The 15463-nt window shown below is 41.9% G+C and overlaps 1 protein-coding gene and 1 long non-coding RNA gene across 4 annotated transcripts in view; one reads left to right on the plus strand and one right to left on the minus strand.

Moving 5' to 3' along the window:
* luzp1 (leucine zipper protein 1) overlaps nt 1-15463 on the plus strand; it is a 51028-nt gene that overhangs the window by 33317 nt on the left and 2248 nt on the right. For 2 of the 3 annotated variants that reach the window (XM_083550359.1, XM_083550361.1), the window contains exon 3: nt 8717-11780. In XM_083550359.1, coding sequence (XP_083406485.1) covers nt 8940-11780 — 2841 coding nt within the window. In that variant the 5' untranslated portion in view covers nt 8717-8939. The remainder of the gene's footprint in view (nt 1-8716; nt 11781-15463) is intronic. The other variant, XM_083550360.1, reaches the window with a different exon arrangement.
* LOC310731061 lies at nt 5232-11005 on the minus strand. Its single transcript, XR_014535058.1, has 2 exons — nt 7544-11005; nt 5232-7500 (listed from the first exon to the last, which is right to left on the minus strand). It is a non-coding gene; the product is annotated as an uncharacterized lncRNA (long non-coding RNA).

The raw sequence follows: 15463 nt of genomic DNA on the forward strand, positions 1-15463 counted from the left end.
ACACACAAGATGCTTTGAGTTGGTCATGAGGGCTGTTTCTCACATCCAGCACCACTGGTTGGTAGTTTATTGTGCTGGATCAAGTGCTATTTTATAAGCTGCTCCTCACTGGTCATGCAACAATAGATTTGGCAATTTTTGTCACATGAGCAGCATCAAAAGATGTGCTTGGCTGAGATCATATGTCTCAGAGGAAGCACATGATCACCTTCGTCCAAATTCCTAGCCGGTGTATGATAAGAGACAGTTAGCTAATAGTCGGGACAAGGGGCGGGGGCAGTCTAGTGAAATTATTGAGTGTATGAAAAATTATCCCCTTTGAATAAAGTTTGTCAAAATATCAACTAGTCTCAGTGCCAGTGTTTTGTCTCTAACTAGCATATTTGTGTACCAAGCAGCCCTGAAATCATGAAATCTGATTGTTCTAGAATACTGATTTTGTTATTGGTGCTCTTAATTTTGTGTGAGTGGAGAATGTCGGGGTTTGAAGAATTTTAAGATCTTACAGTCCTGTATGCGTATGGATGCATCCTGATTCATCCTGACGCCCTATTTCTGGTTGGAGTTTTCTTCATTTGGCAACCACTCGCTGCAGCTAAGGAAGGCTCCACGTGAACAGCCTGAAGATCCATAAGATTACTTAAGTTGAATTTGGACTATTTTGTACTAAAGTTTTTCTGCTCAGGCATCCATCAGTGAACAGTCGATCATCTCAATGATACTGGACCTATAATGGATGTACATTCGGTGCCACTCAGATGAGAATGGGTTCCTTTTAAGTGTGGTTCCTCTCCAAGTTTCTTTTTAATGAAGTCTCAGAGTTTTTCCTTGCCACTGTCACACTTGTCACTGGTGTTAGGAATGAAATTCTGGGTTCTAATTTATAATGCATAATATATTGAATTCTGTAAAGCTGCTAAGTCCAATGTCCATTGCTAAAAGCACTATACAAATTTTATTAAATTGAATGGAAAGTTGATGATGATAGAAGGATGGATGACACTACCTAGACTCTGGACTCTTCTTAATCAGAAACATCCATTGCTCTAAAAGTTTAAAGGTGGTATGCTTCTGATGCTGGAATGGATTTTGTTTTCCATTGTGTTTGTAAGGATGTAGACCAGAAATTCCCCAGCGCTAACAAAGGGTTTTGCTATGTCACATATTTTCTCTACAGTTTATAGTTCCCCAGATTTTTTTATTATTATTCACCAACTGAGAAAATGTCTTTGTCACTCTCTTTTTCCCTGTGTTTTTTTCCCCAACTACATTTCCCCTCTCCTTAGTGGATGTTGTATTCTGTTGTTGATAGAGTTGCATTCCCGCCCATGTGGTCATGTGTCTGCTTGGCAATGAGATCATCTGTAAAACTTTACCTCATTTAAAAGCAAACACACACACACACACACACACACGCACACGCACGCACAGACACACTTGCACATTCATGCCTCAAAAAACACTGCACCTCCCAAAGTTTACAGGTTTGTCATTACTAATGCACACCATTCCAAAAAGAATAGCGTGTTGCTACAAGAGTAAGACACCTGCATTTGTGTAGCACTGGGGCGGCATACAAAAACAGGCACATGTTCAATTGTGCAATTTGTTTCAACAAATTGCAAGTTAGTTAGTTAGTTAGTTGAGAAGGTGGGAGTTTAGTGGTTAAGATGTTGGACTTCTGATAATAAGGTCACGCGTTCAAATCCCAACGGCAGCTTGGTGGTGTTTTTTTATGGCATTTGATCAAGGCACTCTGGATAAGAGTGTCTACCAAATGCCATAAATGGATACTCTTATAATCTCCAATCTACCAGGAAGATGTTCCACTAGATTTGTGTGTGGCTGTGGAGATTTGTGCTCATTCAGCTCAAATGCAATTCAGGTACTGATTTACTGATGTTCCAAAGGTTCCATCCAAAAGGTGTGGAGGTCAAAGCAGGCTACTCAAGATCTAACACTCCAACCAATTTAAAGCAGATGTTCATAGAGCTGGCTTTGTACACAGGAACTTTGTCATGCTGGAACAGATTTGGGTAAAATGTAATGCGACCACATCCCAAGACATTCTAAACTATTGCTTGTCTTTGTAACTAGCTGGGCAATAGCTAATGCAACAATAGATTTGGTATTCTGTTATTTATCTTCTGATAGATATGACAGAAAAGGTTTAGAACCTCTAATATGAACATTTAGAAGATGTACCATGAGCGAAACATGACTTATGCTACTGGGAAAATCTGCAGCTTCTGGACCGATCTGAAAAATCATAAAAAATTGAACTCGCCAGTTTACAACATTCTGAACAAATTCATCGTCATAACCGCTTCGGTCAATTTGCACTTAGTGGTTAAAAAAAAAAGTTACAACAAATGTGTTGGATGCCCTATTGTCATATATGAGCAAATAATCTCATACATTTCTAATGTAAGCTATAGGAAAGCCTTGGCAGAGGGAAATGAGGATTACAGAGAGTGTAAAATGATGGTATATTGATGTTTTTTTATATATATAATATATATATATATATATATATATATATATATATATATATATATATATATATATATATATATATATATATATATACACAGTGGGTACAGAAAGAATTCAGACCACCTTCAATTTTTCACTTTTTGTTATATTGGAGCCATTTGCTAAAATCATTTAAGTTCATTTCTTTTCCTCATGAATGTACACATAGCACCCCATACTGACAGAAAAACACAGAATTGTTGACCTTTTTGCAGATTTATTAAAAAAGAAAAACTGAAATATCACATGGTCCTAAGTATTCAGACCCTTTGCTGTGACACTCATATATTTAACTCAGGTGCTCTCCATTTCTTCTGATCATCCTTGAGATGGTTCTACACCTTCATTTGAGTCCAGAAATTTTTGATTATACTGATTGGACTTGATTAGGAAAGCCACACACCTGTTTATATAAGACCTTCCAGATCACAATGCATGTCACTGCAAATGAGAATCATTAAGGTCAAAGGAACTGCCTGAAGAGCTCAGAGACAGAATTGTGGCAAGGCACAGATCTGGCCAAGGTTACAAAAAAATTTCTGCTGCACTTAAGGTTCCTAAGAGCACAGTGGCCTCCATAATCCTCAAATGGAAGACGTTTGGGACGACCAGAACCATTCCTAGAGCTGGCCGACCGGCCAAACTGAGCTATCGGGGGAGAAGAGCCTTGGTGAGAGAGGTAAAGAAGAACCCAAAGATCACTGTGGCTGAGCTCCAGAGATGCAGTCAGGAGATGGGAGAAAGTTTTAGAAAGTCAACCATCACTGCAGCCCTTCACCAGTGGGGCTTTATAGCAGAGTGGCCCGACGGAAGCCTCTCCTCAGTGCAGGACACATGAAAACCCGCATGGAGTTCTCCAAGATGGTGAGAAATAAGATTCTCTGGTCTGATGAGACCAAGATATAACTTTTTGGCCTTAATTCCAAGCGGTATGTGTGGAGAAAACCAGGCACTGCTCATCACCTGTCCAGTACAGTCTCAACAATGAAGCATGGTGGTGGCAGCATCATGCTGTGGGGGTGTTTTTCAGCTGCAGGGACAGGACGACTGGTTGCAATCAAGGGAAAGATGAATGCGGCCAAGCACAGGGATATCCTGGACGAAAACCTTCTCCAGAGTGCTTTGGACCTCAGACTGGGCTGAAGGTTTACCTTCCAACAAGACAATGACCCTAAGCACACAGCTAAAATAACGAAGGAGTGGCTTCACAACAACTCCGTGACTGTTCTTAAATGGCCCAGCCAGAGCCCTGACTTAAACCCAATTGAGCATCTCTGGAGAGACCTAAAAATGGCTGTCCACCAACGTTTACCGTCCAATCTGACAGAACTGGAGAGGACCTGCAAGGAGGAATGGCAGAGGATCCCTGAATCCAGGTGTGAAAAACTTGTTGCATCTTTCCCAAAAAGACTCATGGCTGTATTAGATCAAAAGGGGGCTTCTACTAAATACTGAGCAAAGGGTCTGAATACTTAGGACCATGTGATATTTTAGTTTTTCTTTTTTAAGAAATCTGCAACAGTGTCAACAATTCTGTGTTTTTCTGTCAGTATGGGGTGCTATGTGTACATAAATGAGGAAAAGAAATGAACCTAAATGATTTTAGCAAATGGCTGCAAAATAAAAAAAGAGTGAAATATTTAAGGGGGTCTGAATACTTTCCGTACCCACTGTATATATATATATATATATATATATATATATATATATATATATATATATATATATATATATTAGTCAGGCTGCAGGTTTTACTGACACCTGGCAACCCTGAAATGTAGCATCTTGAGACAAACCTTCCAGTTGTGTTTTCAGCATGTAGTTGTATGATTTTTATATATGATATTATATGTATATTCTATTCTATTTTAAGTGAATAGTTACTCATGCAGAACAGCAACGTCTTCATGGAAAAATCTATCATTTATAATTAATTTAATTATGTATAATTAAAAATCAATCCTTCCGCAGTACTTAATTTTCTAAATTCATGGTTGTCTTTTTTTTTTTTTTCTCTCTCTTTTTTTTTTTTTTTTTTTTTTTACCAATATCGGCATCTTTATTGGTCAAAGACGATGCAAACGGAAATATCAGTGCTGGATTTCTTGTCGACCGCTAATTTGAACCGAGAGCTTCTGATGTGCCCGGGGTGGTTTTGTGTTTCTTGGAAAAAATGGGGAAGAAAATTGCAACTTAAGCATCGAGTTTTCTGCCAGGACTCTGAGAAACTCTCTCTATTTCTCTCATTCATTCGGGGTTTACAGCCTTTCTGTTTCACCACTGAGGATGTGTAGGTTGTAACTGATTGCTTCCTGATTGGTTGTTTCTGACTGGGCGCATCCTGATTGGTTCTCGATTGGCCGCATCCAGCGTATATAGATTTAACAGACCGCTTCCTGATTGGAGGCTTGCTAACAGGGCGCATACTGATTGGCTGCATCCTGATTGGTTCTTGTTTGGCCGCATCCAGCATATATGGATTTAACAGGCCGCTTCCTGATTGGAGGCTTGCTAACAGGGCGCATACCGATTGGCTGCGTCCTGATTGGTTTTTGATTGGCCGCATCCAGCATATATGGATTTAACAGACCGCTTCCTGATTGGAAGCTTGCTAACAGGGCGCATAATGATTGGCTGCGTCCTAATTGGATGCATCCGATCAGGAACCAGCATGTATAAATTTACATTGAAACTTTGCATTTATGGATAACAGAGCCCTTATAATGCATGTCCAAACTGATCTCGAGCACAAAAGAAAGTGTGTGTGTGTGTGTGTGTGTGTTCCTCTGTTCTGAGGGGACAGAATGTTCAGAATGCCAGAGCCAGGATGAATGTGGTAACGCCGTAATGATACGGTTTCTGATTGGAACTTTTTTGCCGAGAGAGTGGAAAAAAACTAGGAATGAAGCAAGGGAAAAAATATATATATTTTTTTCTTCACTTATCCATTATTACCTCAATGATGTTCTGCAATCCATACAACAAGTGTTCGCTTCCTTTCTCTCGAGTCCCTTCAGTCCTTGTTCTTCTCTTTTCTTTTTCACTCTGCAAAACAAAATTTTTTATATGTCTGTGGGGGCTTTTAAATATAACTTGTGAAAACCTAATCCTGGGATCAAAAGCTTTTATTTATAGGACTTGCTTATTTTGTTCACTTCAAATTCTTTGGAGGTGAGATGTCCTTGACCGTGACGAAGCCGAGCTACAAAAGCACGCTTTTTGAGCACTTTATTAGGAATGCTTCTGCACCTAGTCAGTCTTGCAAGTTTTTAAAGCAGCGAGTTGAACGGCAGATGTGCGGTGCGTGAAAGCGTGCAGTTTCAGGGTAATGTTCACATCAACCATGAAAAAAAAAAAAGTGCGTTCTCTGTGATTTTAACTGTGGCAGGATTTCTGTGCCAGACGGGTTGGTTTGAGTATTTTTGTAACTGCTAATCTCCTTGGATTTTCATGTACGACAGTCTGAAGAGTTTATTCAGAATGGTGCAAGAAAGAAAACTCGTCCAGGGAGCAGCAATTCTGCAGAAAAAAAAGATTAACGGAGCATGGATCGGCTCGAGCTGACAAAAGCTCAGCAAGTCACTCAGAACGCACAACATTGAGGCGGATGAGCCAGAAGAGCTTGTGTCAGATTCCACATCTGTCAGCCAAGACCAGAAAGTTCCTACAGTGAAGACGGACTCACCCAAGGTCTGATGAATCCTGATTTCTGCTGCAACACACGGATTTTAGGATCAGAATTTGGCATCTACATCCTAAATTCATGCATTAATCCTTGTTTCGTCAATCAGTACTTTGCAAATGATTCTACAAGCCTGACTGCAGAATTTTATGATGCTGGTGAACAGATTGCAGGAGGAGGAGCACGTGTGTGTGTGTGTGTGTGTGTGTGTGTGTGTGTGTGTGTGTGTGTGTGTGTGTGTGTGTGTGTGTTTGAGAAAGCATTGAGGGTATGTAACTGCTCATTGTGAACGAGCAGCCATGTGTGCAAATTGTCCATTTCGTCCTTCATTCCTGCCTAATGAAGAGCTTAAATACAGGCAGAAACTCTGATGGCTTGTGTGTGTGTGTGTGTGTGTGTGTGTGTGTGTGTGTGTGTGTGTGTGTGTGTGTGTGTGTGTGTGTGTGTTGCACGTCACTTTAGAATGCTTGACTAACTGTGTGAGACCAATACCCGCTTTCTCTGGAGTTTCAGTAATGCTTTCAGACCCACTGGGTCGACAGTTTCCTCTCTCACAATAGGATATATGTGTGTGCCGGGTTGTGTGTCCGAGAGCCTCGTTTGACGCTATAAAAAAAAACGCAAGTTTGTCTTTTTAATAACCCTCTCTGTGTTGGACATACAGAGATGTTGCCTGCACTGTAATGGTCAGGAACTCAAACCCATTTTCATAGCATTTCGTATGTCTGTGCATTTGTCCAAGATTCTTATTACCAATTGTCCCTGGGCCCATGAACGAAAGACAGATTAGAATTACACATCGTGCCAAACTGTATATTCACCTCTCTGGTTACTGAACGTGGCTCACCCTCTGTAACCTCTAAAAGACCCCAGGAGCCTCAGCGTCTTCGGTTTCATATCCGTACAGTGCTTATGTAACATTATTTCCAGCGCTCTATGTATAGCGATGTGTTTCCATGTCCACGTGTTGGTTTCAGGGATATTCTTATTCTGCTCATGCAGGGGGAATGGTGCTAACGAAAGCCGCAAACCTGACCAGTGCTTGCTGCAATAGCAGCTGTGAAGGGGGTGGTGGGGCAGTATCATTGAGATGTGCTGATGTCGGTAAAAATGCAGGAGGAAGAATCAATGCTGTTTTATTGCAGGCATTAAGCAGAGTTGGCTCCGGGCTCTGTGAGCACCTCCTCTTTTCTTACGGACCCTTGGGATTCAAAAAGCTGAAGTAGTGAAACCTAACAGAACAGATGAAATAGTTTGCGAGGCAGATCCATGCTGCGATGGATCTGCCTCGCAAACTATTTCATCTCTTCTGTTAGGTTTCACTACTTCAAATTTTTATGGAAACATTCAAACATTACTTCGAATTACATTGAAATGTGTGAATGTATTATTGTTATAATGGTTTAAACATAACAGTTTCTAAGGGTGACGACTAATACTACCAAGAGTTGGTAGCTCAGTGGTAAAGATGATGGACTGCTGATCGGAAGGTCGTGAGTACAAATCAACCAGTCACTGCTGGACCCTTGAGGAAGGCCCTTAATCATGTATTAAGAGGATTATTGCAAGTCTCTCTGGATAAGAGCGTTAATGTGAAATGTTATGGTAACCAAACCTCATGTAAGTAAGATATTTGCGGAGGTTGTAGTTCAGTGGTTAAGGCACTGGACTCTAGATCGGAAGGTCTCGTTTTCCGATCACTGGACTCTAGATAGGAAGGTTCCGGGTTCCGATCACTGGACTCTAGATCGGAAGGGCTCGGGTTCCGATCACTGGAATCTAGATCGGAAGGGCTCGGGTTCCGATCACTGGACTCTAGATAGGAAGGTTTCGGGTTCCAATCACTGGACTCTAGATAGGAAGGTCACGGGTTCCGATCCCTGATCTAGAGACCAGGGATACCTGCCAACTGCTGTAGATGATGGTGTGCTAAATTAGGACCTATGGACCTTTTTTAAATGATGGGGAAGAAGTTTTGCTTTACCCAGTGCAAATATAACAGTATTGCATTCGATTGTTCTTCAGGTGTGAACCTGAATGTAACCTAGTAGATATAACTACATAAGGAAAGCTCCAGTCAATACGAGGTGGTATCAGAAAGTTTAGAGACTGGCTCTGTTTACAAGAAAGTACTTCATTTATTTACATTTACACACAATCACCTTCAAAATAGTCCCCATGCGCAACAATACAGCGCACCCAGTGTTCCTGCCACTTCTGGAATGGCACCCTCTAGCCAAGTCTAGCAAGAAGGGTGGGCACAGAGGTGATATCATGTTGTTTTCGGCTAGAAACTTACGTGTGAGGAGAGCTCAGTGACCTGGTGCACAGGTGGTCGAAAAACGTAAACATTTTACCATCCGTTGACTTTTGTTATATTTTTTGTGTGCCTGTCAAATTTGATGCCTTTGGTTTGTTTGTGGCCTGATTCCTGATTCCACCTGGATTGTGTATGAACCATATGTTTTAACTAAAAAAAATTTCTTTTTTGTCTTGCAGGCAAGGTCTCCCCCAGCACACTTGCAAGGATCAAAAAGCAGTGAAGTTGGAACAACCGGAATATCAAGCAGCACTAAAGTCTGCACTCCTTAGAGCTCGAAGGCACTGAATTCCTGTCGTTTCTCTGTAGGCCTTCTGGAGAAATAAGACTTGAATACACAAATGTGTACCTTTCCACAAGGCAGCATATCAATCTTTCAGTAGTGTAGTATCATATATCAGTATGACGGAGTTCAAAGACACAACCAACCGCCATCTCAGGCACAAACTTCAAAGTCTGGGACGCCGGTTGGATGAGCTCGAGGAGGCCACGAGTAAGCTCCAAAAGGCTGAGGATGAGCTTCTGGACCTCCAAGACAAAATCATACAAGCCGAAGGAAGTAACTCCTCCTTGCTTAGTGACATTGAAGCACTTCGAAAAAGAGTTCTTAAGATTGAGGGGAAGGATGAGGAGGTGAGGAAAGCGGAAGATCTTTGCAGATCGATAAAGGAGAAACTAGAAGAAGAAGATAATCTGACTAGGGATCTTAAAGCAGAGATTGAGCATCTTCAACTCAGAATGACTGAACTGGAAAAGCTAGAGGATGCATTTGGGAAGAGCAAATCAGACTGCACACAACTTTGCCTGAGCCTTAACGAGGAAAAAAATCTTACCAAGAAGCTCTCAGCTGAGCTCGAGGCCCTAAAGGCCAAAGTAAAAGAAGTGGATTCCTCTGAGGCAGCTCTGAGCCGGGCGGAGCAGGCCTTAACCTCAGAGATGGAGAAACTAAAAAGCCTCACTCAGACATTCATTGTGGAGCGTAAAAAGCTCCTAGAAAAACAGAGAGAGGATGAGAAAACCATTCTAAAATTAACCGAAAAGCTTGAGAAGAGCAAGGTTGGTTCGTTTGACCACAGCTTCAATGAGTCCCATGGCTTTATTATCGATGATGCAGACCTCTCAGCAGGCCTTAGCAGCAAACTGGCACGTAAAAAGAAACTCTCGCAGGATCTTGGCTTGAGAAACAAATCAGAGAATGAGAAAAATGAGGAAGACAACAAAATCAAAGACCTTACACAAGAAGTAGAGAGTCTAAAGAGCCATCTGAAGCAGCTGGAGATGGTACAAGAGGACCTAAAGAACACAGCATTGAAGAATGCTGAACTCGAAGAAAAATTTCTGCAAGAAAAGAGCCGCAATCAAGTGCTGAGTGACCAGTTGGAGCAGCTAAAGTTTCAGCTTTTGAACAGTAATAGAAGTAATGGAAACCTGGTTGGTTCCAGTACAACAAACGTTCTTGAGAATGGCAAAGCTGAAAATGAGGAAATCAATGTACGTGGAGGCTTTAGGCAAGAGAAGAAGGGAAAGATTTTGGCTGCCACTGAGGTCAACACGAAGTATAAAAAAAGAGACAATTCCCCACAGCAAATGAAACCTAAGAGTAAAGAGCTCAGCCAATCAGCAGAGAAATCCCCAACAAGGAGGGCTCTAAGTCCCGCCCATAGGCCCAAGAAAACGGTGTTGAGAACCGGATCCTCTCATACTGCCGACAGCGGGCTAAAAGACGGCAACAGCGTTGAGGAGAAACATGGAAGTGCCGTTCAGTCCGCCTCCATTGCACTGAGTGATAAAAAATATTCTGTGCTTAGCCGTTACCCTCCTGCTGCCAGTGACCAAAAACCTGGCAAGGTGTCAGTTAAGTCATGTAACACCGACAGCAAGAAAGCAAGTAGAGTTGTGTCTTCCCTCGAAAAAGACAGATTAACTGAAACTGAATCTTCCTGTCCACAGGAGGTAACTACAATGTTAAGCCTTTCCCAAGCAAATGGCTCATACACTGCATACAGATCCCACGTAACACCAACTGATCACGGATCTGAAGGTCACTCAGTAGCCTCTGAAACGGAATCTGTCGGATCGAAGCGCTCGGCGGGTGAGCAAGAAAGCCCTGCATCTGGAATATCCTTAGCAAGTGGCAGAACAACAGATTCTAGGTATTCAAGGTACTCACGATTGCAGGAGTCCCATTCGGGTGGCTCATCGACAAGGAGCTCTTATGATGAGGAGCAGTACAAAGCCCTAATGACGGAAGGTGAACCTTTTCAAACATCCTCTGGAATTGAAATCCAGCGTGTGTGCAGTCCGCGGGAGGCTCTGTGCTCGAAGGTACTCATCAAGCCAGCCATCATAGAGTACGACAGAAAGGAAATTATGTCAGGAGGAGGCATGGAGGCGACGCATGGCAACGAAAAACCGAAAATAGCCACCAAGCCGAACAAGATGACCAGCAGCATTACTTTCTATCCCAATGACCCCAGCTCTTCCCGAACCAGCAGTCGAAGCAGTAGTGTTTCGAGTGAGCCTGCATCCAAGGAACGGCACACTACTACCAGCAACATTGTCATCGGGCCGAACCCTGAGCTTCGAGGCAGCATCACCATCCCGTACGAAATATCCATTCCCAAGAGCGAGCTCACTCTAAGGTCGGGCGAGGACGATAATGACGATTCGGATCTTCCTGATGTCCTCGAGACAGCCCATATAGAAACAGCGGTTCTGTCTCGGAGCAGTTTGAACTTTCAGTCCCCAGAAATAGGCTCAGAGATGAACAACAGCTTTGAGAGCATTTCTACTACAACTACTCTTGCTAGCCGGAGAAGCCACAACAATGACCACTGTACCTCCCAGGGCGATAATGTGCCAGAGATGAAAAACGTGACTGTCCGAAGTGCATGGAGGACTCGAGGGGCAGTATCTGTGGACCAACTTGGTCAGGGACTAAGACATGATGGTTTTGAGGATGATATGGAACCCAGTACAACATGGAGGGCATACAGAGCTACTGCTATATTGGACACAGAGGAGAATTTGACGTCTCCTAATGTCATCACGCGAGGTGGAAAGCCCACTCCAGCAGAGAGATACATGCGTAGGATCAGCAGTGGAAATACCGGTAAAGATTCTTTAGAGTTGGCACGCAAGAGCAAGAGCGTGTCCCCAGTCGACAGCAGTCTTCAAAGGGTCATCCCTCATGAGCCTGTCTGTGCCCAGCAGCTGCAACCGAGAATGCGGAAAGAACCTCCTGTAAGTATCTTTTATGATTATTATTTTTTCTAAAAGCCTAAGAGTGCTTGGGCTCAGACTGTAAATAGTTTAGGTGTTTTCATCTAGTAAACCAGGCTTTATGGGGATTTGATTCCCCTAGAGATGTTTTTTCATGGCCTGTTTTTTTTTTTTTTTTTTTTCCTAGCTTCAAAGACCTGCTTCAACCATTTTAGTATATCTTCTCAAGGGACCATACTATTAAAATGAAACTTGGATATATCTTGAGTAGTCAATGTGCAGCTATATAGCAGTATAGATTTACTGTCCTCTTAAAATACCAACATACAGCCATGATTTTCTAAATAACTAGAAACATAAGTAAGTGCACCCTTATTATCAGCTGTATGTCGCTTAACTATGCAAAGCCACATGTTCTATTCATCAAGTTCTTGTTTTTGTCTGCTTGACAGGGCTATACAAATGTGTGTTTCTTGTATTAGAGCAGTTAAAACTTGGTGCATTGAGTACAATTTTCTCATACTGACCACTGGATGTTCACCATGGCACCTTATGATAAAGACTCTCTGAGGATTTCAGAATTAGAATTTTTGCCCACAAAGATGGCCGAGGCTATAATTAGATCTGTAACACCCTGAAACTGAGTTACAGTACAGAGGTTTTCCTAGACGGGTTACACTCGGAACAGGTCTCGCAAGGGTCAATAAAAGAAGTCGAGTCCTCGTGCTGTGTGTCAGGTGCAGAAGCTGCTTCAAAATACAGACTCATGAGTACTGCAGCATTTCTTTAGAGGTTGCAGAAGCTGATGGTTGGTTTGTCAGTGGTCAGACCGTACGCCACACACTGCAGCAAGTCAGTTTGCATGGCCATCATCCCAGAAGTAGACTCTTCTGAAACTGGGTTACAAGAAAACCCCCAAACAGTTTGCTGGAGACAACCTGTCCAAGAGCACAAATTCTTGGAACCATGTCCTGTGGTCTGATGAGACTAAGATAAACTTGTTTGGCCAAGATGATTTCGAGCATGTGTGGCGCCCTGGTCAGAAGTACCAGGACATTTGAGTCTTGCCTACAGCCACGCATGGTGGCGGTGGTAGCATCATGTTCTTGGGCTGCATGAGTGCTGCTGGTACTGGTGATGTCCTTATGGAGGAGTGGAAGAGGATCCCAGCAACAACCTGTGCAGCTCTGGTGAATTCCATGCCCAGGAGGATTAAGACAGGACTGGATAACAATGGTGCTCCCACCAAATGTTGACATTTTGGACACAGTTTTGTTCAATTAGTGTGCACTCACTTTTGTTGACAGCAAATTTGACAATGATGGCTGTATGTTGAGATTTTTTCAGAGAACGGTCAATCTGTACTGCTATACAGGCTGAGCTGCACATCAGCTACTATCAAATTTATCGTATATAAATTACATTATATATGTTTAATTTCTATAGTATTGTCCTTTGAGAAGATATAGATGATGAGGGGTTGTACTCACTTTTGTGAGATACTTTATAATCACTATTTGGACAAAAGATTGTGGACAGCAGATCATAGGGTTCATGTTGTCATTTCACATTTCGTCCCATTTTCCTGTTAAAATAACCTTCACTCTTCTGGAAAGATGTTCCACCTGATTTGCGTGCACTTTTAGGGCCCATTCTACAAGGGTGTTAATAAAGTCAGGTTCTGATGTCGGTGAGATGAGGAGGCCTGGGTGAAGTTAGTGTTCCAAATCATCCTAAAGGTGCTCAGTAGGGTTGAAGTTGAGCCACAGGCTGAAACACTTAATGTATATACACTTGCTCTTAGTTTAATATTTGACTACATTACTTGCTTTTTTTTTATTTTTTATACCTAAATGAAGTAGAAAAAACATTTTTAATCCCTCTTAGCAAATAACCAATGATCCACTTAATTTAATCATATGGGGGTATATATCATGAAGATATGGTTTACATGGTTTGGATTGGAAAATCTTGAGTGGCCTGCTATAGAACTCTAACCATAACCCTATTGAACATTGGGTAAATTGGAACACTGACTGCACTGTAGGCCTCCTCAACCTGCCTGACTTTACTAACGCCCTTGTGGCTGATAAGCGCAAGTAAACTCCAAACAAATCTAGTGGAACATCTTCCCAGAAGAGTGAAGGGTATTGAAAGATGCAAATGGGAGCTAAATGTGTAATGAATATTCAAAAAGAACATACCAATCTTGCCCTGGAGTGCACAAACTTTTTGTCTATACACTAGTTTACAGATTTTGCATGCATTTCTTAAAATACTGTACATGCTGACTACACTTAATATTCCTCTTACAACATAGCTGAAATAGAACCACTGCCACATTACAGATGTTCTGGCACCATGACAAGCGAAGCAGGAAAAAAAGACAGAGGGTTTAAAAAAAAAAAAAAAAAAAAAGAAAAAGAAAAAAGAAAAGAAGGGGGGTGGGAGTGAAAAATTTAGGAAAAAAATTCCAAGGGGAACTACAGATCCGGCTTTGTGCTCCCGTTGAAGCTTATGGAGAAAATACAGCCTGCCAGAATGGTATGCTTGTTCGGATACAGGGTAATTGTAGAGCAGCAGTGTTCAGTTTAAACTAAATGGAGCAAGACATTTGTGTTATTTATTAAGCTTGAAAAATTTGTGTTGGGTTTAATAGACTTTGCTCTTCCTTTTTATTTTAAATTTTTTTAGGTAAAAAGTTATACATTAACCTGGACTTAAATAAGAATATGTTCGAGCCTCTCGTTGGCAATGAATCATTGGATGTTTTTGCACTGAAATTTGACCGAATGAACTAGACAAACCTCTAGCAGTATGTGAAATTCAGGGATTTCAGGTAACCTTCACACTTCTAGGCAGATGTTTCACTAGATTTTGAAAAAATTGTGTTTATAAATAGTCACAAGGGTGTTAAAATCAGGTAATGAGGATGGCGAGACGAGGAAGCCTCAAAGGTGTTCAGTAGGGTTGAAGTCAGCACTCGTTAGCATGCCGCTCAAGATCTTCTGCTCCAGCCTATGTTCAACATATCTTCATGGAGCTTTGTGCATTGTGATGGTGGAACGGATTTGAATCTCCTAGTTCAAGTGAAGGGAAAATTTTATGCTACCACACCTAAAGACATCCTATACAACTGTGTTCCCCTTAACTTTGTGGTAACAGTTCCGGGAAGAACCAGCGTCTAAGCAGCGTCTCTCTGCTGGTGTTTCCAAAATATAATCAAGACATTGTAGGCGTCTTTTTTTTATGCTTTTAAATTATCAATCGTTATTGGGGGAAAAATTCATACAAGATTGCCTGCTCTTTTTGCAGCAGAACAAAGCTATAACTAAATAAAAAAATTGGGCGGCTATTGTTGTAATCGTTTTTTGATTTGGGAAAGACGTCAGTGTTTAGCGGGATTGATCAGCTGCATTAGATAGTAGATTGCTTGTCTGTATTTCCAAGCAGCCCTGTGTTCTCTTGTCTCCTGGTTTTGATTGTTCACAAAAAAAGGCCACATCTAAAGCGCATCCAGACACGGTTTAGTCCAGGGATAATCTTTAGGAGGAGAGATGTGTGATGGTCTGAAATGAGGTCAGCACTGGGTTTGGAGTGGGGTGAGGGGCAAATGGCTGTCACCCAAACTGCACAGCCTTCTTTCAATGCCAGCTTCAGTCATTTCCTGCTCCCAGTCCTTCCTGTGTCCGACAGGAAGTTGC

Source organism: Silurus aristotelis (genome assembly GCF_946808225.1).
Source record: "Silurus aristotelis genome assembly, chromosome: 9".
Taxonomy (NCBI): domain Eukaryota; kingdom Metazoa; phylum Chordata; class Actinopteri; order Siluriformes; family Siluridae; genus Silurus; species Silurus aristotelis.